The 23,566-nt window shown below is 54.7% G+C and overlaps 9 protein-coding genes across 9 annotated transcripts; 5 read left to right on the top strand and 4 right to left on the bottom strand.

Moving 5' to 3' along the window:
- Window positions 1-1,177: 1,177 nt before the first annotated feature.
- On the bottom strand, window positions 1,178-2,197 carry N0V96_007773 (uncharacterized protein; the record flags this gene model as incomplete). The annotated part of the gene is made up of 1 exon (XM_053196402.2): window positions 1,178-2,197. The coding sequence occupies one exon, from the start codon at window positions 2,195-2,197 to the stop codon at window positions 1,178-1,180; it is 1,020 nt and encodes a 339-aa protein (XP_053046053.2).
- Window positions 2,198-2,957: 760 nt separating this feature from the next.
- On the top strand, window positions 2,958-3,887 carry syf2 (Pre-mRNA-splicing factor SYF2; the record flags this gene model as incomplete). Its single annotated transcript, XM_053196401.2, has 1 exon — window positions 2,958-3,887. One exon carries the CDS (start codon window positions 2,958-2,960, stop codon window positions 3,885-3,887), a length of 930 nt encoding a protein of 309 aa, XP_053046052.2.
- A 558-nt stretch (window positions 3,888-4,445) lies between these two features.
- Window positions 4,446-5,408, bottom strand: N0V96_007771 (uncharacterized protein; the record flags this gene model as incomplete). Its single annotated transcript, XM_053196400.1, has 2 exons — window positions 4,446-5,226; window positions 5,296-5,408. The coding sequence occupies 2 exons, from the start codon at window positions 5,406-5,408 to the stop codon at window positions 4,446-4,448; spliced, it is 894 nt and encodes a 297-aa protein (XP_053046051.1).
- A 1,069-nt stretch (window positions 5,409-6,477) lies between these two features.
- On the top strand, window positions 6,478-7,485 carry YAF9 (NuA4 histone H4 acetyltransferase complex and the SWR1 complex subunit; the record flags this gene model as incomplete). Its single annotated transcript, XM_053196399.2, has 3 exons — window positions 6,478-6,718; window positions 6,779-7,345; window positions 7,397-7,485. 3 exons carry the CDS (start codon window positions 6,478-6,480, stop codon window positions 7,483-7,485), a joined length of 897 nt encoding a protein of 298 aa, XP_053046050.2.
- Window positions 7,486-7,602: 117 nt separating this feature from the next.
- Window positions 7,603-8,301, top strand: N0V96_007769 (uncharacterized protein; the record flags this gene model as incomplete). Its single annotated transcript, XM_065758127.1, has 1 exon — window positions 7,603-8,301. One exon carries the CDS (start codon window positions 7,603-7,605, stop codon window positions 8,299-8,301), a length of 699 nt encoding a protein of 232 aa, XP_065613269.1.
- A 1,003-nt stretch (window positions 8,302-9,304) lies between these two features.
- MDM34 (ERMES complex subunit) lies at window positions 9,305-11,473 on the bottom strand (the record flags this gene model as incomplete). Its single annotated transcript, XM_053196397.2, has 3 exons — window positions 9,305-10,678; window positions 11,023-11,154; window positions 11,207-11,473. The coding sequence occupies 3 exons, from the start codon at window positions 11,471-11,473 to the stop codon at window positions 9,305-9,307; spliced, it is 1,773 nt and encodes a 590-aa protein (XP_053046048.2).
- A 3,879-nt stretch (window positions 11,474-15,352) lies between these two features.
- Window positions 15,353-16,603, top strand: IPK1 (Inositol-pentakisphosphate 2-kinase; the record flags this gene model as incomplete). Its single annotated transcript, XM_053199187.2, has 2 exons — window positions 15,353-15,635; window positions 15,696-16,603. 2 exons carry the CDS (start codon window positions 15,353-15,355, stop codon window positions 16,601-16,603), a joined length of 1,191 nt encoding a protein of 396 aa, XP_053043336.2.
- Window positions 16,604-16,939: 336 nt separating this feature from the next.
- N0V96_007766 (uncharacterized protein) lies at window positions 16,940-18,414 on the bottom strand (the record flags this gene model as incomplete). The annotated part of the gene is made up of 2 exons (XM_053199188.1): window positions 16,940-18,146; window positions 18,230-18,414. 2 exons carry the CDS (start codon window positions 18,412-18,414, stop codon window positions 16,940-16,942), a joined length of 1,392 nt encoding a protein of 463 aa, XP_053043337.1.
- A 1,226-nt stretch (window positions 18,415-19,640) lies between these two features.
- N0V96_007765 (uncharacterized protein) lies at window positions 19,641-21,968 on the top strand (the record flags this gene model as incomplete). The annotated part of the gene is made up of 2 exons (XM_053199189.2): window positions 19,641-19,664; window positions 19,803-21,968. The coding sequence occupies 2 exons, from the start codon at window positions 19,641-19,643 to the stop codon at window positions 21,966-21,968; spliced, it is 2,190 nt and encodes a 729-aa protein (XP_053043338.2).
- Between the last annotated feature and the right edge of the window lie 1,598 nt (window positions 21,969-23,566).

Below are 23,566 nucleotides of genomic sequence, written 5' to 3'. Positions count from 1 at the left end.
AACGGGGGGCCCTCTCGAAGAATGGGAAAGATAGAGAAAACAGGTTTTAGGCTTATCAACATATCGGGCTTGTTGACAAGCACCAGCGGCAGCGTCAGAGACATTTCTGATCTGCAGCGTCCGGACCAGGCCGGATCCAGACGAGTTGGCGGGGGCTCCGTTCCAGACCAGAGGCGGACGGGTGAGAGAGCTGGACTCCTAGTCCGAGGTCTGAAGCGCCACGCATCGAGATGGCTCGCTTTGCCACGCACCCGTTGCTCTGGCACTCTGGTCTCCTGATGAAGTTCAATCCAGAGGTAGAGCGGATGGTGCGTGAGTTTACGAAGCTTTGCGGTAACCCCAAGGTGGTTCTTTTGGTAGGCTTGCCTCTTGTGTTGGTTGCATTTTGATGATGAGTAAAGCACAGAATTTAGAAGGACCGCTTAGAGCGTGCTATCCTGTGTCAACATTATTAGCAGCCTTTGCCCTTGGCGAGACGGAGACAACTTACAGGTATCAACTGTGGTGAGTCAATTGTCGCCCGGCACGCCGGATTTACAGAAGAACCCCATGGCTTCTGCTGACATACAGCACAGATCCGTCATCTGCTCAAAATCGATGCAGAAGCATGGCGAAATGTAGCGTATCGGAGACAATGGAGAGTGGCAGCACCAACTTGACACGAACACGGCGGAGGATGTTATGTGGAGTTGGACGGAAGAGGGAAGCGCTTGAGCTTGGCTTGTCGTGATATGGACTGTAGACCCAATGGGATGGCAGAAATAGCGGGACTTGGTTCAGCTTGCCCGAGACTAGTCTCCTCTGGGTTGGAGACTTCAGCAAGCCACATGGCATTTGAGCCCGCGTTCGCATGCAGGCATGGCAGGGCTGAATGGGGAGGGGCGCTGTCGAAGGAGGCCTGCGGATTCGTATGTTAGCTAGGCGTCATGTGAGAACAGTGGTGCTGGCATACGACGAGCAAGTCGTCGATTAAAGCAGACGTAAAAGGTACGCGTCTTGGCTCACGTGGAGTGTATACAGCACAGTAATGATGTTCAATATTTGAGGTTGGAACTTCCACGGCGAGGATTGGTATAATCAGCACCGCTCCCCAATCTTGACGTTAGTCTGACTTCTCTCAGCCGATTGGTTATTTCTGCGATATACATTCATTGGTACCTGCTTCCTTCAGATAGCCCTAACTTTGTTCCGCCAAAACATGAGGTGCCCCATTTTTGGACGGGGGGTATAGTTTCGGGGCGGAAGCAACGCGATGTAACAACTCCCGTAACCGTTCTTTCAACCCTTCGTCCTCCGGATGGTGCTCCTCAACGACCTTGAAGGAAGCCGCGCTGTCCTCCCGTGAACTCTCTCCTAGGAGACGGCGAATAACCTCTCCAGAACGCTCCACATCTGGGAAGCGCCTCCTCTTGTCCCAGCATCGAATAAGTGCCTCGACTGCAGTCTTGACATCGGAGGCAGATGAGCCCTCTCCAACCCAGTGACCCTCTTTCAGTCCAAGCTTGAGATATCTAGACACTGCCGGTAGCTGAAATGCCTTGGCCGAGATGACCAAGCAGATACCACAGAGACTCGGGCTGACATGTAAACCGTGCTGTCTCTGGAGAGCAAAGATACTGTTGATAAAGGGAAGGAGGTCGACGAATGGCCGTAACCTGGGAGGTTTGACGAGGAGCCGAGACAATACGAAAGCAATATCTTGATCCGCGTTGTGAATCAGCTGAAATCCCTTCTCCCCATGCTGAAGTAGAAACTGCAGGTAGCGCTTCAGGCTCTGGAGGTCATCCAGTCGTCGAATAAATGCTCGAATTTCCCGTTGGCGCTTCAGTGGTAAAGAAGCCGTGGTGGGCCTTCGTTGGAGCAACCAGCTCAAGAAGTTCTTATCGTCTTGAAGCGTGGTCAATGGAATTGCGTTCTTCGAGGCAACCGACTTCAAATCACCCCAAGCATCATTCTGATGCGGCGTTTCCCCCGGTAGGCGATTCTGGGTTTGCGGACCAACTCGGGAGTCGCCTTTCAGAGCGGCCATCATGATGTCGAGATCTGTGACCTGCCAGTGTTGATACCAGGGATGACTGACGCTGACCTTGGCGAACTTTTCGCTATCGCGCTGGCGTTCATACTCAAAATGCTTGATCCGTTGCCACGTGGCGTCGACAATGGAGTTCTGCTCCCATTTCTTCCTCTGCGATTGCATCTCATTTTTATCGTACGACCGTACGATTGGGTTGTCCCAACTGTCCAGGTCAAGAACAACCTCTGGCACCTCGAAGGGCCGCCATGAGTATGGGACTAGCGGTTCTGCCGGTCTCTTCTTTTCGTGAACACGCGGCCGTTGTAGCCGAGCCAGCAATGGCGTTGTAGTGTGGAAGCAGGCAGTCGTTACACTTCTGCGAGGGACGCCTGCGGCTCTCAGTGGCAGCATGTCTGAGGTGTATGGCGATTCAGTCTCTGATAAGCTTCGGTGACCTTCAGAGGCTATTCGCGGACACGCGAGCGCTGTTCAGAAAAGTCGTCTGATCCTGGGGAGCCGCATACTGAGGGGGGGCGCGTCGAGGTAACCAGATGCAAGGGCATTCTCGGCGCAGGGGTGTTGGGGCAACGACAGGGATGGCCCGGCCGCACAGCCACGGGTGTTTCTTGCAGGAGTCCGTTACCCGTATGGATCCTGCGGGGGAACGGTGGTGGGTCGATCTATTCTTCCGACCTCCAGCCACAGAGGTCACAGACATCAGCCACATAGGCCGTAAAGGTGTGGCTGTGGTATGTTACCGGAGAAACGTCGGTCGAGTCGCACTTGAACATCCATTATCGTCCCCCAATGAAAGCCCACTTCTTCGTCACTTTACATCACATCACCATACAACCACCAAAATCATACATCGCGATCCCCGAAAAACCCACGTTTACACATCTTGCGACCGGAAACACCTTTGACGATACAAAACACATCCAGAATGCCTCCTGCTAAGAAGAGAAAGACGAATACGGGTACCGCCGCCAAGGAGGAAGCCCACACTGCAGCGCCAGCAAAGTCTGTCGCGCCTGAAGAGACCGAAGCAACAGAACCTAGCACGACCACGGAAACCGCATCCGCGACAGCAGAATCGGCAGCATCATCACAACCCACACCGGAAGATGCCGCGGCAAAATCACAGGACCGCATGGCGCGCTTCAAGGCCCTCAAAGCCCGCGCCAAGAACTCGTCCGACCAGAATTTGAAGGAGGCGACGCTCGAATCACAACGTCTCGCATCAGACCCCAGCCAGTTGACAGCGATCCACCGAAAGCAGGCCGTCGCTTCGCAAAAGCTTCTCAAAGCGGACATTGAAGATGCCGGCGGCGACTTTGAGCGGAAGCGCGCCTGGGACTGGACGATTGACGAGAGTGAGAAGTGGGACAAGCATGTAAAGAAAAAGGAGGCGCACCGCGACAACAACGCATTCCAAGACTACACTGCCGAAAGCAACAAGGTGTATAAGCGCCAGCTGAGGAATATTGCCCCCGACATGGAAAAGTACGAAAAGGACAAGATGGCGGCCATCGAGCGCGCCGCTGCCTCGGGCGGCCTCGACATTGTCGAGACTGAGGACGGAGAGCTCATCGCTGTGGATAAGGACGGATTTTTCTACTCGACAGCCGACTCAACCACATTCGCACAGAACAAGCCGGACAAGACGGCAGTGGATCGGCTGGTGGAAGACCTCAGGAGGGCGGAGGCGAACAGACTCAAGAAGAGAAAGGACCGCATGGCGCAGAACGGCGACGACGGTGATGTGACGTACATCAACGAGAAGAACAAGCAGTTCAACCAGAAGCTGGCGCGCTTCTACAACAAGTACACTGCGGAGATTAGGGACAGTTTTGAGCGAGGAACCATGATTTGAGCGCTGGCGTTTGGGATAAATTGAGATGCCCTTGCATTCAGAGATTTGTTTAATGTACCTGCATAGTCCGGCTAGGGAATTAAAGAGTAGCGGTGTTGACCGTACATTCCTCCCAACTTTCATCTGATCGCTTCCTCCCGTTGCCAGAATATGCACCCGAAAAATACAGAGAGAAGCCCTTATACCCTCCCTCAAATCCATTTCCATCACCAGCCAGCAGGCGCCCGTCTAGGTCGACGGGTCAGGTCAAACTGGCTAGGTGGTGGAGTGGTCAATGGTCAACAATCTATACGCCAACCAGCCTACTCGACGACGGGCTTAGCGAGTACCCGAGTTCGAATCCCATCATGAGCACCAAGAAATGTAGCCACACCAGTGGTGAACTCTTTTCTCGTCTGTGGATTAATTGAATGCCCTTGCGATTTGGCCTACAGGAATGGAGGCCCTCAATTCGTGCTGGAGATCAAGGTTGGAGGATGGGTATTGGATCCACCTCAAGGCTTCGCATTGGGGGATGGTACAGTCTACGGCATATTACAAGTACAATTTTCCAACACATTAGAGCATGGTTTTCCTCCATCCCTTGGTTGCCAACTCCTCAAGCTCGGGAACCTCAATCGGGCCCTGAACCTTTACATCGTCAAGTGCTTCCACTACTGCCTCCGCAACGGTCTCAACTGGTAGAGGCTTCACGCCGCTCGCGCCCATGAACCCGCTCAACACGCCACCGGTCAGCCTGTTGAAGAGAGCACCCGCGCCCGTCATGGCGGCCAGGGGCAGCGTAAACTTCCTAGAGCTGTCGTACATGAAGGGCGGCCGCGGGAAGATGCCACGCATCCGCGGGAACTCGCTGGCGATGGTGCTCTCGGCCTCGCGCTTGGTGGTGATGTACCGCGCGGGCAGGACGGGCGCCCCTCCGGCGGCAGAGACGTAGACGAAGGCCTTTGCATCCTCGGCGTTGGCCTGCTTGGCGAGGGCGATGGCGCTGTCACGGTTCATGACCTCGTAGGAGAACTGGTCTTTCGGGTTGGGCGGCTTGAGGTCCGCCCCGGCGCCGCCCGGCTCGGCGGAAGTCTTTAGGGGGTCGACGCCGCGGTCTTTGACGGGGGCGAAGGCCTTTTGCAGGCCCGAGACGGGGGACTCCTGGCCCGAGACGACACCCTTGTAGTCTGCTTCGAGGAGGATGCCCATGCTGTGGACGACGAAGTCGGCGCCCTTGAGGAGAGGGGCGTAAGTTACTGGGCTGAGCATGTCGGCGCGCTCCCAGGAGACTTTGTGTGACCATTGGGGAGGGGATGGTGATGAGGTTACGGCGGACCATTTGGGCTCGCCTGAACGGCTGTGAAGAGAGACGTGTTAGCGGGGACGAAGGGAGAACATGAAAAAGGTTCACGAGGAGAATGAGTACCTGATGGATGTGACGTCCCAACCCCTGGCGACGGCATACTTGCAGATTCTCGATCCGAGAAAGCCGTTGCCGCCGCACACTACGAGCTTCTTCGCTACAGCTGAGGTTGACATGATGAGAGTGTGAGTGAGATGGACAGGACGATATGTGAGATAAGAGGTGACCCAAGCAACCAATTGGATGAGATTCAGCACCAAATGGAGGTGACAAAGTGCAGTGAGACGAAAGGCGAGAGCGAGCCGGATCGACGGTGATGGAGTCAATTGAAAGGCCGAACGGGTTCGGCGCTAGTTGATTGCCAGTTTTCTTCCGAAGGTGGTTCGATGCCGTTCCGGACGCGGATGGAAAGCTCAAAAAAGTCATGAAATCATCACCCGTCCGGAAAGCTGCCCCAGCTACCCAGCTCCCCAGTTAAAACCTGCCAGGGGTCCTCCCTATGATGCAGGCTGAGGTGCTGCACCAGCTAAAGAGTTGCAGCTAGCTACAGGGGTTGGAGGGGCAGCTCTTTCCCCAAGCTCCCCATTGGCTCGAGGTTCGATGTGCGAGACTGTGGCTACACCTTCCACTGTTTCCATGTTTGCTCAGGAACGGATATAGAGAGTTTTTTTTGAGGTACCTTCATACTGCTCAAACTTGAAGATGCACCGGAGATTACTACATATTCCAAGAAGCAGTGGAGACAACTCATAGAGAAGCTGCGATACTGTAAGATCATGAAGGCTGAATCATTCTATGTTCCTGTCGCCATTAGATGAGGAGCCTGCTACCTGGCTCAGTAGTGCTGACTCCATTACCCTCCACAAAAAGATCGGCTTTCGTTAGCCATATGTCTGAGCTGCTTCCTGTGTTTCACACTCACTGAGGTGATCAAGGTAGAATCATTTTGGAACCTCGAGGGGACTCGCTCAGTGCACAGCTCAAAGGGTCTCTTCGGCAGGGGCTGACCCGAAAGTCGGCCATTGTTGGCTGGTCCAGTGGGTGCCCCACTTCAAACTTTGGCGTAAGGCTGCCGACGCCAGGAACCATTTTCTTATCATTTTCTTGCCTTCTTAGCTTGCGGTCCATTTTCGACAACACCCATTTCTCCCCACTACATCCTCACAAACTTACTCACGCACTCTCATTGGGCATTGATCAGAACGCATCGCCATCACCCGAGCAACCTTTATCTAACCCATCAATATGGCGCCGCCCAGCAGCCTCGGCAAACGCGTAAAGGGTACACAGATTAAACGACCCTTCATTTACGGCACGACCGCCCGTCCCTTCGACCCCGAATCCAACCCCAAGCCGGAAGGCGTACCGGCAGACCACACCCATTCATGGGAGGTCTTTGTCAAGGCCATCGACGATATCGACATCACGTACTGGATTCGGAGAGTGCAGTTCAAGCTACACGAGTCCATTCCTAACCACGTTCGCAGTAAGTTGTCCTTTCACCGAGACCTGGCGCAATCGTGCACTTGCTGAATACACTAATCAGTGATCGACGGCGAGCCGGGCAAACCTTTCCTTATCCAAGAGACCGGATGGGGAGAGTTTGAAATCACCATCAAGATATACTACGCGACCGAGTCAGGAGAGAAACCTCAGACGCTGTACCACAACCTGCGTCTTCACCCGTACGGACGAACCGACGCCGAGAAGGAGCAGATGCTGCGACAGAACGACGGCGAGATCCGCGCTTGGGCCTACGACGAACAGCTTTTCAACGAGCCGTACGAAGCTTTTTACGAAGTGCTCACCTCTGGTGCTCATCCCAAGGGCCACCCTGTTGGCAAAGGAGGCAAAGGCAAGACCAAACCCATTCCGGCCTTGCCAGAGAAGACATCAAACGTCCAGGTGGCGTGGGAGCGCAGCGCACTGCTGCCCGCAGTCAACAAGCCTGGTCAGCCGTTCAGTCTCGAGACGGAGCAGATTGAGGTTAAGAAACTCAAGGAGGCCGAAACCACGGCCAAGGGAATGGCCAAGCAACAGCTGGAGATTCTCAAGGAGAAGGAGGCCCAGCTGGCTGCGCTAAAAGCGGAGAACGCTGCTGCTGCTACCGCCGGTTAGGAACCGCCCAGTGTAGCAGCTAGAAGACCTGCTCGTAAAGTAGTAGTCGCGTCCCATCTGCTTGCCTTGTCCAAGGACGAGGAGAAGCTCAAACGCGTCAAGGCAGAGTTGGAGCTCATTAGCCAGCGTATCTAGGAGCACGGAGTCTACCAGCCGTCTGACGACACGGTACTGACTCTGCGTCTGGCATTTCTATTGATATTGGATGCGGTTCTATTGCGAACTCGGTCTAACCTTGATTACTTCTGCGCAATGTACCGGGATCGACCCAGGCTGCGAGGCGGCGGCGATGATGCGGAAGACGATGAGATGGACTGTGGCAGCTCGCCCATTCGCCACCAACAGGAACCGTGCTTTGGAACACCGAGCCCTAGGCGTAACAACAACATGGATACCGCCATGACCGATGGCGAACAGCAGTGGCCAGCAGAGCCTCCTGAAGCCCCGAGATGGCATCGAGATGAGAATGACTATCGAAATAGGCCAGCGCAGACGTCAGCGGCTGGCGTTGCGGGCTCGACAAACCCTCATGTGGAGGTCAGCCATGGTCATGGAAATGGCACGCCAGACACCGGGCTGGGACAAACATATTGTCTCTTCCACTCAAACTACTCTGCGTCGGCACGCTCCCAATGTCGACTGGTACCAAACAGTAGCCTCGAAGAGATGTACAACTGCGGTAGCCAAGTCCAAGAGCCTGCCCCACCGACAAGGGTCGACGCAACCGCAGACACGATGTCGATGCATTCTCAGACGAGCAGGGACGAGCCAGATGTACAAATGTCGGATGATACTTTGAGCCAGTCCACGATACTGAGTCCTCCTCCGGCGGCCCCCGCTCCGAAGCTCGAAAAGCGGAAAGCATCGCCGGAAGCAGAGCTGCCTGAGAAGAAGAGGGCAAAGGACGGGGGTCCGGATGGTGGGTCGAACGGTGGACAGGGCTATCTCTGACAGCAAGGCTAGCACCAGGCATTCATACATACATATATTCATGACAGCGCAGTTGGCAGGGAGCCTTGCTTCGACTGTGGAGTTTTAAAGCGGTAAAAAAGCACGGTCTGGCGGTGAACAACAGTATATACCTCAAATGGAAGATGGAGCGGTGTGAACAACGAATGCATAGAAGATGGGAGTTTTTTGATTTCTTCAGACATGCCTAATTTGACATGCGTCTAAGCGCCGTGAAACTCGTCTTGTGAGCCAGGGCCTGAAAAGTAGTTTTGATCGCAAGTGACACAAAAAATGGATATCCACGATATTTCCGTCTTCCATCAAACAGCCTTCCTCCTCTTTTCAATCAAGCGTGATTTCCTAGCAAAGCCCAATTTCCTTCTTTCCCATGTGTTGTACACACCAGCTCTACCCATCCGATCCATCGAGGTATTCGGTGGGGATGATTCGCGATAAGATATTCAGAAATGACAAAGGAAAGAAATTTTGTGTTGGTTGATGTGTTCTGTATAAATCAGCCCGCCTCGTGGTGAGCTCTTGGGGTGTAGTATGCCGATGACTTTTATGACTCCGATGTAAAACAGCCTCCCTTTTTTCTCGTTAAAAGGGAATATAACTGTTTGGTCGTAGCGTCATCGTGTAAACTAGCGTGGTTGGTTGGCCTCTGTCTTCATCCCAACCCGAGAATCCAAAAAATATAATCAGAGTGAGGCCGTTTCTCTCTGATCCAATCCCATTCTTTTTGTATGATACCCGGTATCCCCCTTTGTTTCCCTTTCAAACGCCATGTGATATGTACACATTAACACTAATTGCAAAGTGAACGAATGGCTGTGCCATTGTCGTCCATGGTCAAAAAACCAAAAAAGAAAGTTGAGGAGTTGCCCCTAACGCCATGCGAGGAGGAAGTGATGGAACAGATGGAAAGGAGATGCAGTCCAGCAAAGTGGATGTATGGTGATTTTTGCACAATTTGTACAATCACCTGTGGTAAACAGGTGGTTTATGTTGATGCTTCGTAGGCTGGGGGCGGGACGTCTTCCCGCTCGTCCCAGAGGTTGGGGTGACGGCTCTTCTCATCGTAAACGCGGCGAGCGATTTCGCCAGCCATCTTCATGATCCAAGCCTGCTCATACACAGATGACGGCTCGGATGGTACACCTTCGCGCGACTTCTCCGCGGTGGCCTTCTCGTTCTGGGCACGGGGCGTAACAGCGGGTTCGGTTTCGCACGTGCTGTCCAGTTTGATAGACACACTAGATTCCTGGGGCGCCGTGTAAAAGTCCGGCTGCAAAGGAGGTCTAGAGGGTAGCCGTGTCCGCTCCAGAGGGCTGAATCGAACCTTGCTAGGGGTCGATTCTGCCAGGTTTGCCAGGGCTTCCTCCTCCTCGATGTCTTCAGCGATGGAGCTGGTCATGAGAGGCTCAGTCGAGGGACCAGCGACAGACGCAGAGTCGGATGCCGTTTCCGAGAAAGTCTCGCTGCCCTCTGGAGTGTCGCCAACTTGGCTCTTTGAGCGTCGGAGGTTGACCACTCTTGTCTTCTTCTTGCGGCCAGCGTACGACTTTGACCGGATCCCGGCACCCAAGGACAGACCAGTAGTAGCAGAGCTAAGGCTCACCATTGACGGTCTGGACGGGAGATGGCCATGAGCGGCGCTACCGGTATCGGAGAAAGTGTACGTGGTAGATGTTCCATGGAAGGAGTTGGTCTTGGACAAGCTAGGCGTTGCTGTCGGTGGCGTGCTAGTTGGCTCGGACACTGCGGGTCCAGTCCAGGCACGGAACACGACATCACGAATGCCCGGCGTGAACAGAGAGAATGTGCGGTGAGAGTCGTTCAGCGCAGCTAGTCTCAAGAGGTTCTTCTGGGAGAAGAGTGACTGGACTTCCGGGCCGCCTTCGAGAGATAGTGAGGAAACCTCGTTGGCGTCGAGAAGATTACCATTCGCATCGACGGGATCCAGAGGGGGGCTTGCCAAGGGGTCAACTTCGGCTTCCTCTTCGTCCTCCTTGGGTGCTTCCTCCTCCTTTGGCAGAGCATCGGGGCACCACAAGCGCAAAGACAACCTGTGGATGATGGCGGGGAGCTCGTCCATCATCAAATTCCTTAATTGGGACTCGATAGTGCGCTGTAGGTAATCGCGCACGAAGGGGATCGAATCAAAGGTCGAGGAGACCTTGAGCGACTCGAGCGGATCATTGCGGAAGACCAGGGTCAGCCCCTTTTGCCGTGAGAAGACTAGGATAATGAAGGCTGAAAGCTTGATCTCGGAGAGGGTTATTGACAGCGGAATAGTAAGACCCGACGCGGCGGCCAGTGGCTGCGGCGATGTGAACCCCGGCTTGGATGACAGGTAGGTGTTCATTGGATTTGCCTATTTGTTGATATATTAGCATTGCTATGGCGCACGTGCATTTTGGATGGCAGCCAAAGGTAGTAACATGGGACGCGGATCCCGGCCAGGTAATTTCGACTTCAATGCGAGCACGCGGGTATGGAAGAAATGTTTGGTGAGGGAAAAACAAACGCCAGGATGATCGGGGTAACGATAGCGGGAAGCGTCTGAGAGGATAGAAAATGATCATGGTTGGTGAAATGACGATGTTTTCGGGGGGGGAAGCATCACTGGGTGCAGTCTCGGCTCTCCGATGGGGGTCCTAGGGCATTCCAGACACTGGTATGGAATCATGATCGCGACGCAGAATTGATCTGGCGCACTGCGATAATGACTGGAACGAGAATGGTCCCGAACTCGTGAATGTGATGTCGTGATACGGGCATTGGCGAGCTCATTGCGGCGGCGGCTGCGAACCCGAGCTTCGTCTCGGGAGTTTGCGTGCAGGGAGGCACCTGCGGGATAGCGAGGTGTGGGATAGGGAACGAAAAAAAAAATGCGGCATACCTGAACCCTCGTTTTCAAGGTCAAGAAGGCATCGCCCGAGTAGCACATTTTGAAGATACCACGGAATCGATCCTCGGCAATGTCGCCAATCTCTAATATTTCCAATTCCGGGGGCACGGAGCCCAAGTTGAACTCGGTAACGAGGATATCATCGACGATAATCGGAGGCTTCGGGTTCTTGTTCAGAGCGGTCGTGAGCAGCTCTCGGGCGCGCTGGTAGAACTCTGCGTCGGCCGTGAGAGGCGACCAGTTGAAGTTGAAGGCCATGTTGAAATGGCTTTAGCTGCGGCCAACCATCGAAGGGCAAAGTGATGCAGGCCGGTCAGCCAAGGGTCGATAGGGAGAGTCGGATGAGTTGGTGATGTCAAGTACGATGCTTCGGGATCGATGACGAAAGGTTTGCGTCGATATCGGGTTCGAGGGCAGTACAAATAGTAGAACGGACTCGTTGAGGAGCAGGTGCAATTAGATGATAATGTCCGGGGAAGAAAGAGTTGGATGGTCTGGGGAGAAGGCGGAGAGAGAGTGAGGGTGGGAGGTGTCGGGATGTAGATCAAGCTTGTGGTGCTTGTTTGGGTCGTAGAGAGGTAATGGAGGTAGAGTGCGGTGCGCGGGAGGTGTGTGTTTTCCGGCGAATGACGCTGGTTGTTTGTACGGAGTGCCTAGGTAAGGTGCCTATCTCCTTCTCCTTCTTTCGCTGTTCGGGAAGCAGAGGGAATACTCGGAGCTAAGTGGTGCGTGCGGTGCCGGTGCAGCATTAGCGCGAATTTTTGCAAAATTTGTGACGGCTGTTTTTTTTCTCCTGCTGTTTCTCTTTGGCTGTGTTCTGACTGGGTGGATGACCAGGTGCTGTGACAGATGCGACTCCCCTTTGCTGGGGCCGGCTCCTGCGAGTGTCGCGTGTGGTGCGGGAAAGGGTCACTGGGTGGGGCCACCAAGAGGCAGGAGCGTGTGAGCATCCACTTGAGCGCGTCCCAGCTTCCAGTGGAAGGGTCGGGTGGGCACTACCTACCCAGTACCTCAAAGTACTCCTTTCAGCAGGTACCTAGCTACCTCCAATTCTTTCCACTGAGAGGACTCCCACTGCAACGGTCTGCAGCGTGACGGGCGCCCCCAAGCCACGGCCGGCTCCCGTTGAAAAAGGAGGAAGGAGTGACAGTGGGTCCGCCCTCTCAGTGCACTGCAGGACCCAAGAGTCAAGACTCCAGAGTTCGCTGCAACCTCGCCCTGCTTTTGCGTGGACACTCTGGATATTCACATCCACTGCCACACTGGACACCACCAACGACTAATGATATGCTATGCGCCCGATGTACCTAGCGTCGCTGGCCTGGTTGCTTCATTTGCATATCTGCGCGAAGTTGCAACTGAGCCGGACCTTCGCAGATTAGCGGTTATGCGAGCCACCCGAGGACCTCCAATTCCATCGGCCGCGCAAGGTACCTCACGGATACCGAATGCCATCTAAAGCCCCGAGGTACGGTACCAGTATCACGAATGACCAACGTGAACATCAAGAGATGCGCCAGCCGAAGCCTGCACCAAGCCACCGGAACCAAAAGACGGTGGACGATTTAGAGTTGTACCATCGTTTCCACAAGCGCGGCGAACCATCTGGGGAATCGAATCAAATCGAGTCTCGCAAAGAACTCTTCAGCAAGATCTGGGCTGGCCGACATTTCAGCCCTTTGGATCCCGCCCTGCCTTAGTCGGGGTTGAAAGCCCGCTTCCAAGGCGCCATTGCGTCTTTTTGCTCTCTGGCTGTTGGTCCGTTGCGTCCCGGGGCCCATCACGAGCGATGGCTTGTCAGCAAACATGGGACGATATCGAAAGACATGTGCTGGATGTGGTCCGACATCAGGATACTCTAATGCAAAAAGCATAACCTGGCAGCCAGAAACTCTAAGAATCACCAGAAGACCAGGAGCCTTGCTCTTCTATCCGTCCCTTTTGGGGGCATGCCCATGCATGAAGGCTGGATTTGGCAAACGAGATAACATGGTCTTATTCGATCCATCTGGAGCCATGCGACGAGGGAATCCGTCATATCAGCATCCACAATGATGCACCTCGGTTCACAGAGAGGCATGAACAATCCCAATGGAAAGTCTTGTCGCCGGGCCGGGCTGAGCAGGGTTGACTGGGCAGAAGATCATATCATCGCGGCGCTCGAATCGCTCTCGGGTCCAGCATCCTGTCCGATTTGCCGGTCAGTGCCCCCATCCCTGCCATGACTGATCTTACCTTGTTCTTGACTGCCTCTAATTATCAGGTTTACTTCCATTCTCTGGACTCTGGAGTCTGCCATCGCGTGTCTCCCGTCCAATGTCTCGTTCTCCTTGAACTTTCCCCTCCTTTTCTCCACGGACCTTGGGACCATCATTCCTTCAGCCCCAGCTCCTTGGACGCTTCTCCGCAATGCTCCGCTCTTCGGGGGAAAGGAGCCAACGAGCGACGCCAGCAAGGAAGAAAACGACGCATTGCGCCCTAGGCTTTCTGAGCCTCCAAAGTCCAACCTACCTAAGTATTCTATAGAGTGCCTTAGGTAAGCACGTGTAAGGTAACCAAAGGTCTCCCGCCGGGCGGGGTAGGCCCTGACACGAAGCGGGCAAGCCGCGAACCTGCCCATCCATTCACGCGCCGCATAGGCCAATTTTCGGTCCTGCTCCGGCTCAGTCCGGCCGAAGAATCGCGCGTCGCCAATGCTGCACCCAATCGTGCCCTCTTTCTTTTTCCCCTCTGGCTGCATTGAATCAGCATGGGGGGCTTTAGCTCAATAGCCGCACTCACGTCAAGCATGTGGGTTTGACGCGCGCGCCGTACCAGTCATCGCAAGCATTGGATGAGGAGTTCCTGCTAAGACATCTGGGTCCTCTGGAATTCTGGGTTCCATCTCTGCAACCGCACATTGAAGAAGAAAATCAACCTCTCACAAGATTCCGGGGTAAAAACTTATGTAACACAGTAACACACCCTGCGGTGCCTGCGGTAGCTTCCTGTCCAACGCTCTCGCCAAAAGGTCCAGAATCAGATATGACAGATGAGCCGCGACTTGCTGTAACTTGTGGGAGGAGTCATATTGGCCACCCCGTCAGCCTCTCCCGCCCCAGGGAAGTTGCCTGTCGTGTCTGTCTGCTACCGTTACTTTGTTGCCAATAGTGTCAACGAAAAGTAGGAACTCACAAGCTCACCCAGCAGCCAGCGCCAAATCAGCCAACTTTTCTGCTCCACACCCGAAGCGGAAAGTCTGTCGTCATCCCGGGATACCGCTGGCTTCCAGAGGACACAACAAAGGTGCAAAAATCACACAAAAGGGAGGGCCGTTGTAGCACAGAGCAACAAGCAACCAAATGGAGCCTCGTCGCAATCGCTCCCTCATCGGATATCCATCTTCTAACCAAGGGGAACCATAGGAACGTGGGCAGGCAACGGTTGCGCGCTCATTCGATCCTCGACTTTGGCAACGCTACCTTAGATCAGACAACCACGAGTCGGCTGACGACGTAGACTACCTACCTTACCTTACTCACAACGCTCCGGTTCCGTCCTCTCTTTGGAAACCCCTTCCGACCAGTCTCACGTGCTCTCCAGCGTTTATTCACCCGTGAGGTGTGTTGTTACTGCAAAGGCACCGAGCCGGATCAGGCAAGAGCGGAGAGGCGGGAGCGCGCGCGCGAGAGAGAGAGAGAGAGAGAGAGAGAGAGAGAGAGAGAGACGGGAGGGTTGTTGGCGTGAGACACCTCCAAGTCACCACCACCACCAATCTTGGGAAACTGCGCTTTGCTAGACCACTTGCTGTTGCCACCATTTGCGGCAGGTAAGCCATTGGATCTTACCTTAGTTCAGCTGGGAAAAAGACACATTCCTTCCAGAGTACCGTACCGTCTTCCTTACCTCTTTGCAACTCGCCATGAGAGTCTCTTCTCTTTTCACACAAACATCATCGCCTAATACGGTCGCCTTGTGAAGCCATCTGGACGCCTTACCTATTATCCGCCTCGATCCAGCCACCCGCTACCTCGATAGCAGGGCTAGCAGCTCGCCAATCTTCAGCCCCTCGTCAGTATCAAAGAGTCTACTTTCGTTGCCAATACCAGATCTTCAATCTCCAACACACAAGTCTCGCTTCATTCCGCTTTCCTCATCATGGCCAAACTATTGATCCCTCCCACATCGATCAATACCAAGCTCAATGTGAAGGCGGTTGCAGAAATATCGTCCAAAGATGTCCCCAGGGAACATAGCCCAGCATCGGGCAAGGTCTTCAATATGGGAGTGCTGGTATCGGACGAAAATGTTCATGTTAGCCCCTGGACACACGCCATTTATGTCGGCGAAGGTGCCGCCAACGTTCTCTTCATCCCGTTTTTGTATACCAAGTTTGCGCGGCAGGATAACAAAGACAGAACCGAAGACGACCTTTTGACAAGTGGGTTTCAGATGTCTCTTACATGCCCCATCCCAAATGGCTACTGATGTCATTTTTTAGAATACCTCTTGAGAGTACCAAAGCAGCCCAAAGGTGGCGACAAGCCATTCTATCCGCCAGAAGAGCAGTGGTCTTATTTCTGGGACACCATTGCTCCTCTCTTCACCTACCGTGCGGATATGCTAGCGGACATGAAGTATGCATTTCTCCCACAAGACGCCATGAAGCACATGCAGAATGTCCTGGATGCGTTGAACAAAGCTCCGGCAGAAGCCAAAAAGCGACCCGCCAAGTTTGAAAACACAAAGATCATGGAAACAGATAGGGCTTGCCTGATCGAAAGCATGCGCGCGCGGAGCGCCGACGAGCGCGTAGTCGAATTTAAGCCAAAATGGCTCGCCCAGTCGCCATCCGCGCCGAAGAACGCCAACACATGTCGCTGCTGCGCACTCGCCGCCAAGAAGTTCAAAGATAGCAAGGATGCCGGCAGCAACCCGCGGTACTATCCGTGCCCCCTCTGGTTGGATCCCGAGAGAGAGACGTCCAAAGGCAAGAAAGATGTGCGTCAAAAGGCTCTCTCCAGCTTGTTCCAGTACAGCAGCGCCGGAGACAACAAGCACGCCTCTACCCTGTACGACCTGCTGAAGAAGACGTCTATCCTCACCTTGTTGAAGAGACACCAAACACAAAAGGATCCCCGCGGCCCCCTGAACGCGAGCAAAAACGATGAGGAGTTTAGTATAGCCATGACGTTGCGAGACTGCTCCCTCTACATGCGATACCGCCTCGAGAAGAAGGGCTCGCAGGAAATTGTGGTTGCGGACTCGTTTGAAGCCAAACTTGCCGATCTCGACAAAAAGAACGTGTCTTGGAAGTTTCAAGAGTGGCAGGAGAAAGAGCGCGCGTTGATTGACGAGGGCTGGTATACCGGGCGCGGAAAGATGGTGAACTGCGCACTCCAGGGCTGAAGGACGTCGAAGTCGAAGCGGTTGTACAGTAGTCGTGTATTTGTAGCGAAGCAAAGCGTAATGTAATTTTGCAACACCGCATCCGACGCTTGTCCATATGATCTTAACATGCGTTGTCTTCCACTTGAATCAATGATGGATTGAATATTACGTGTCTCTAGGGTCAACTATTATTGACCGTCTTTATGACCATTCTCATGCTCCTGTCCTCATGACCCATATCCTCAAACGCCATCCAAGACCAATGAGACCAGTTAAACGCATGCCAAATTGAGATATAACCTAATGCAGATCTCCCTTTACGCCGTAAACATGCAAAATTATACCAAGATGTTCCTAAATACCGCCAGCCGTAAAGCTCAAAAGACTACCTGTCGTCAACCCAGCAACGAGGCACAAGCCCATGAACCCGCCCGTGGCCTCGCGCTCGCCGTCCTCGACCCACTCGCCCGCGGCCATCATGCAGCTCGAGCCGAGCCACCCGTTGGTCAGCCCGAAGAAGAACTGCACGACCACCAGGTAGAAAAAGTCGCTGCTGACGACGGCGCCGCGGCCGCCGATATTGCAGAGGAGGTAGAGCGGTAGGAAGCCGATGCGGGCGAGGCTGACGCCGAACAGGGCGGCGGGCCGGTGGCGTAAGGAAAAGGGGAGGATGGTGGCCATGCGGCCGGACAGGTCACCGAGGTTCCAGGCGAAGAAGGCCAATGGAATAAAAGCGGCGGGTCGGAAGAGGATGCCGGCGGGGGACTTTTCGTCGCCTGGGTAGCGGACGGATAGGATCTTGCCCGTGAAGACGGGGAAGAACATGGCAACCGAAAAGCACATGAAAATGGCGCCGGCGAGCCAGTGGAGCTTGCGGAGTAAGGTGAGCGGGGAGACGATCTTGCGGGCGGCGCGCTCGGCTTCTTCAACTGAGGTGAGGGATTCTGCAAGGGTGTTGACCATGCGGGCTTCGATGATGCGGTTGTGGCGGCGGACGAGGGGGATGAAGGCCAGCAGGGCCGAGACGGAGACGGCGACGGCGGCGAGGAAATAGACAAAGGCCGAGGAGGACGAGGATTTGATGTCGTCTTGGGCGGTTGTGGTGGTGGTGCTGTCTTTTTCGGGGACGACGAGGACGGTGATGACCTGCGCGATGGGCGGGAGGACGCCGGCTACGCCCTGGCCCGCCATCAAGGCCTGCATGTACTCGGGCCGGCCAAAGGAGGCGGCGAAGGCGAAAGCGCCGTTTTGGATGAGCCCTGTGGCCCAGGAGCTAGAGGCGACCATGAGGAGGATGAAGGCGAGGTAGGCGCCCGGGGAGACGTCGAGGGCGAAGGAGGTGGAGGCCGTGAGGAAGGAGAAGATTACGCAGTTGAGGAGGAGGGCGAGGTTGATGCGGAAGGGGTAGGAGGCCGCGTATTGGATGTTTGTGAGGATGAGCATGGCGGTGAGGTTGGTGAGGGTCGAGACGGTGAGGATGGCGGATTGGAAGTTTTGAGAGATCCAGACGTCGGATTGGAAGCGGACTTGGAAGTAGGGGGCTGCTGCGAGGAACATATTCCTGGGTAGAGAGAGTTATGTGTTAGCCATCATTGCTGCGTATCTCGGGAGTAAGGATTGAGTGATGAGTGAGGTTCCACGTACCAGGCCCATAGCATCGCCATGCCTAGCCAGGCGAACATGATGTACTCGGTCCACGAGAACGGCACCTCCTCCGGGTCTTCTTCCAGCGTGGAGCCGTCGAGTTCCCGGCCTTCCTCGGCGAGAGGCTCGTACTCTTGCCGATCCGGCTTGTGGTGCTTGCCCAGCAGTTCCCTGATGCGCTCCATCTTGTGTTTTCTGTCTTGCTGTCGGAGGGGGTAGGTTGGTGGTGAAAGATGGCGATCTGCTCCAGCTCGAGAGTCAGTTCCGTCGAGGTCCGGAAAGTCGATTGCGGATTCCTTGTCCGTGATAAGAGCCTGCGTAGAGAAAGCGACCGAAGCTAAGGGTGTGTAGGTTCGTCGTTTAGATTTCCCGTCGGTATCCGTCCTCCCGTTCAAGCGGGTTCCCGAATGCGCCGGCCGAGTCGAACAATGACCAAGCCGCACAACTCCTTGGAGCTCTCAAAACGTGTTGGTATCACGAGATCGCACGTGTAAACAGGGCGACTCAACGGAACGTTGTTGACGTTGGGGGACGAGTAGAATAGAGACAAGCAATCATGCGCCGCGTTCACCGGATCGCTGTCGTCCACTCAGATGAAGTGGAGAAGTCGATGACCACGCGCCGAGCATCTACAGATCTGGGCACCTGGGGTTGGTCGAGCAGGGCCGCAGGCACCACTCTCAGGGCGTGGGGGTTTGATAGGTGCTGATTACCTCAGCTATATCTTGCGGGTCCCTGCGCCTGCGGTACAACAAGCTTATTCCTTAGGCGCTGGATGTCTGGCTCACACCTTCATTTGAACTTGATTCAACGACGTTGGTTGATGACTTGATGTTCTCGGAATGAGATATCCAGAGAAGTCGGAATTACGCACGTATGCGATCAACCTGGACTATCAACATCCTACGAACTGGATACTCACACAGGGATCTGGCTCCTCAGCCTTGCCCGCCATGCTCCCAAAGGGCCTAAAGGAGGTTGGGTGTTAAACGGAAGGATTCTACAGTCTGACACGCATGAGCGGCATCGCAACATGACAGCTTCAGACCAGTTCCCGAAAGCGGATCTCGAATTCAATATCCAATGAGGTAGTTGCTGTCACGGCTTAAGCGCTTCACCGGAGCCGGGCTTGGAGGACTTTATCTTGGTGCCTGGCCAGCACCCTGTCTACTGAACGTTGCATCATGCCCCTGTTGGCCGCAGTCAAAGTTCCCTTTTCGTGGTGAGCTGAGAATGCTGCGGTGTAGAAGAACAACTGATAAATGAATTCAAATTTCCGAATTTACTACGTGCTTTGGGTGAGATGTCATTGTCGACTGATGCTTGATGAAAAGGAAAAGTCCCACAATGCCTGAAGTTCGGCTGACTGCTGAAAGGGGAGAGCCTCTCGTCCCTCTTCTGCATCCACAAGATGGCGGTCCGCCAGGACGTCGAGGTAATTCCCTTGACCAAGATGGCTCGCATGATTTCAAAGATACAGAGAGGTGATTATGATTCCAATTGCCCAGAAACCAGAACTAGACCTCAAGCTAGGGCACAAATACCACAAGTGAGGCTATAAGTGCTAACCTAGGCCAGACTCAACGACCAAACGACTCCCTACGAAGTGTACGGAGGCAAGTTCAGCTTCAGAGCTGTCCTCCAAAACACGCTCAAGGCATGGAGCTTCCACTCCCTCTACCGTCTCTTCTACAACGTCCGCGACTCGATCCGCAACCAGACAAAGGTTGTCATCTTCAAGAACCGGCCCATGGCCCTCCTCGCCATCATGGTCCACGTCCCGCCCCTGATCGCCACCGCCATTATGAGCCACCTCATCTACCACGAGTACTGGATCGGCGCGGACCTCACGCCGAACCGCGAGTGGGACAAGTCGGCCAACCTGCTGATCCAGTTCGCTGCAAAGTTCCTCGAGATCATGATCATCGGCTCCCTCACCACCATGATCTTCACCTTTGTCCGCCGCGAGGTGACGCTCGGACAGGGGACACCGCTGGCGGCATTCTTTGCGGGAAACAGCTTCAGCTCGCCCGAGTTCCTGTGGTCCGACGAGATGACGGCTATGCTGCGGGGCCGCTTCTCGACTGTCTGGAAAAAGGTCTTCTTCGTCTCCTTCCTCGTCATGTGCTGCGTCCTGGCCGTCGTTGTGGCGCCAGCGACGGCCACCGTCCTGACGCCTGTCAATGATTGGTGGATGATGGGCGGGTCGTGGGTGTACATTGATAAAGCTGGCGCCGACATCTTTCCGCGGACGCTGACGGCCGCGGATACGGTGGCCGGCGACGTGTGCGAGAGGGCTGGCAACCTCGACTGCCCGTCGGCGGGTTGGGACTCGCTGACGCATCTCGTGAGCTACCTCCCGGACCAGGCCGTCCTCAACGTCACAAAGGGGTCATATATCCGCATTCCGGCGCTCTTCCCGCTTGCCACGCCGGAGTCGATTTTGCAGTTGTCAATGTCCGTTCGCGAGCCCGGGGTGCCGCGCGGGTGGGCCGAGTCTCGCATGACGCTGCCGCATCGTGTGACGGGTGCCACCTTGGCAGCGACGACGATGCTTTGGCAGGATGCTCTTACTTTGATGGATCAAAAGGAGAAGAAGTATTACCGCGGGTCGGACTATCGATACTCGACGTTCCAGGAGCTCGCATCTATGGAGACCCGATGCCGAGTTACGATGGTCGATGGCAAAAACACCACGTCCAGTGATCGTCGTGGTCCTGTCAACTTCCCAGAAGTACGGAACGAGGCCTCTTTCATCAACAACACTGATGTCATGGCTCTAAAGAACCCGACAACGCAAGCTTTCTGGACAAACCTCAATGACACGAGCCCCCAGATGTCCTTCTTCAACATTGACCCAGAAGGGGACCTAGCCGCCAACGTCTCCATTGGCGCCATCATCTCTCTCCCACGCCAAGGGGGAATCGCCATGTACGGATGCCTGACAAATGCAGAATGGATCGGGGCCAATACCTGGATCAACATAGACAACCACGTGTGGACAGACGGTTGGCCATTCCCCGTGACGTGGAAACCCGGCAGCCGCAAAGTCCTCATCGAGACCTCCTTTGCGAATCTGACCAACGCGGCCGTCGACACTGAGGGCACCACCGTCTTCCAGCGCCTCGCCGCCTCCGCACGGCTCGTCGATTCTCCGCTGGGCCTGCCCTGGACCGTCGGCCACGTCGAGACGCTCGTCAACGCCATGCTCGCCAACGGCATGTCCCGCACCGCGCCCGCCGCGAAACCCATCATCACCTTGAAGGACGCCGACGGCGCCTGGTGGCGTAACTTCTTCCCGCGCGAGACGCAATTCGGGTTCCCCGAGTCCGGCACGGCGTTTGATGTACCCGACGGCGTGAGGGCCGCGGCGCAGAGGCTGCATTTCCGGGGGGAGATGAAGGGGTTCGCGTACTCTGCCGGGGACGACACCGTCAAGTATTCCATGGTGGGTCTGTTTGTGTACTGTGCTGTCGCGGTGGCGTTTATGGCGTGGAGTCTTGTCGTGGGCGTCACAAGCAAGAGCTGGGAGTCGACGCCGGAGCTCTTGGCGCTAGCGATGCGGAGTCCGCCGCCCGGGGACGAGAAGATGCCGTCGAGTATCCTGGAGGATACGAGTGCACTGCGGGAGAGGTATTGTATTGTTGCGAGCGGGTCGGATGTGCTGCTTAGGCCGATGGAAGGGTTGGAGGAGGTGCCGGAGGAGATGAGGGTGAGGCCGAATGTGATGTACAGATGATGGGAGGGAACCCTTGGCTGGCTGCCGTCAAAAGTGATGAAATCGATTACACATGTCCTCGCTGCTCCAGGATATAATCTTTGCAATGCAATCTCACAATCGAATCGAATCTGCCTGTGACAGTTCCGCAACCCCTTTCCCGGTTGGCTGGTCTGTAGGAGCCATCACTCTCGTATGTGTTGTCGACTTTCAATGGTCTCAGCACACGGAGCTCTATCTAGTAAATCACGGGTTCGTATGGTAGTCGTGGCCAGTGTGGAAGATGGATTCGGGAGCCCAGCTCGTCACGGTTGCGCCCTGCAATTACTCCTTGATGTGCGGGAACTGATGTTTGTTGGCACTCTTGGCGCTATACGTTCTCGACTGATCAGCTTGTTTGTACTCATTTGCGTAAAGGAATTTGTTGCTGCTCTGGCCAGCTATCTGGATCAAATGTATGCGGGCCACGACATAATCTACCGTTTCGAGGATAGGTTTCGATCTAAACCACCATCACTAATTATCTCTCCCCTGCTCTTTCTCTCCTGCTTCCATGGGCTATTCTCTACAGAACATATTACTGAAGCCCAGTAGGTCTGTGATGTGAGGTGTGATAACATGGAAGACCGGGGGCCCGGTGGAACATCTTGTCACTCGATATATCAGCTCATCTACACCGAACATCGGGTGCGTGGAGGCGTCTGGTATACATCCCCAACAGCGGAGAGTGGAAGTTGGTATTCCAGTTCCAGGGTTTACGGTCCTCGCGAGAGCTCCTTTATTTGGCACCAAATTCACGCTGCCAACGAAGCAGAAGTCACAACGTGAATCAACGGAAACATATCCTCCGCACCCAATACACAGAGAACACGAAGCTTCATCTTATATGTAGGATCCAGAGGCGTCAGTTTGGCCCCAGAAATAGTGCCTGTCTGTCTTGGATACAGCATCCCAGGATCCAAGGTCGCAACATCAACTCTCGGTGAAGCCCTCACGAATGATTCGTCTCAGCCCCTTCACCTTGACTACCCGAAACGGCAAACATTGGCACAGAGGCGAGGCCCATTCTGCGACCACATACACGTGATGGCGAGACGCTGCAATGCAAGTATGTCGTGCATATTTGCGATATCTCGAGGGCATTTTGGCTCCGCTTCTGGCGGTTTTCGCGGCCTCGGCCGTAGCATTTATGCCCTCTGTGCCCTCCACGTGATGGGGTGTTGCTGCGATGCAGGTATGTCGTGCATTGTTTTTGAAAGTTGTTTATCGAGAGTCTCGGTGTAGATGGCAGGCTCACCGAACTTTTCTCCTCAATAAGTTTGAAGTTTTGGTGAAGTCGACATTTGTTTGATGGAACTTCCAGTGGTGATCTCAATATGTCAACAAGGACGAAGATGAGGCCGGCGAATCTCTGGCTTGCATCAGTTCGCATAGTCCTGGGAACTCTTTCTTTTGCGCATCCTTCCCGCCAAACACCCGCAGATGCGTACGTTCTTCCTGCATACTTTTCTGCATGTCTTTCGCAAAAAGAAATTCAACCAAACCTGGGGCTTGAAGACTTGGCGTCTGAAATGCGCCGCGATTTGACAGACGCGGCACGTTGACCAAAGCAATCCAAA

Source organism: Colletotrichum fioriniae (genome assembly GCF_027942845.1).
Source record: "Colletotrichum fioriniae strain IMI 355084 chromosome Unknown scaffold_9, whole genome shotgun sequence".
Lineage (NCBI taxonomy): Eukaryota > Fungi > Ascomycota > Sordariomycetes > Glomerellales > Glomerellaceae > Colletotrichum > Colletotrichum fioriniae.
This window is presented reverse-complemented; position numbering and strand designations above follow the sequence as displayed.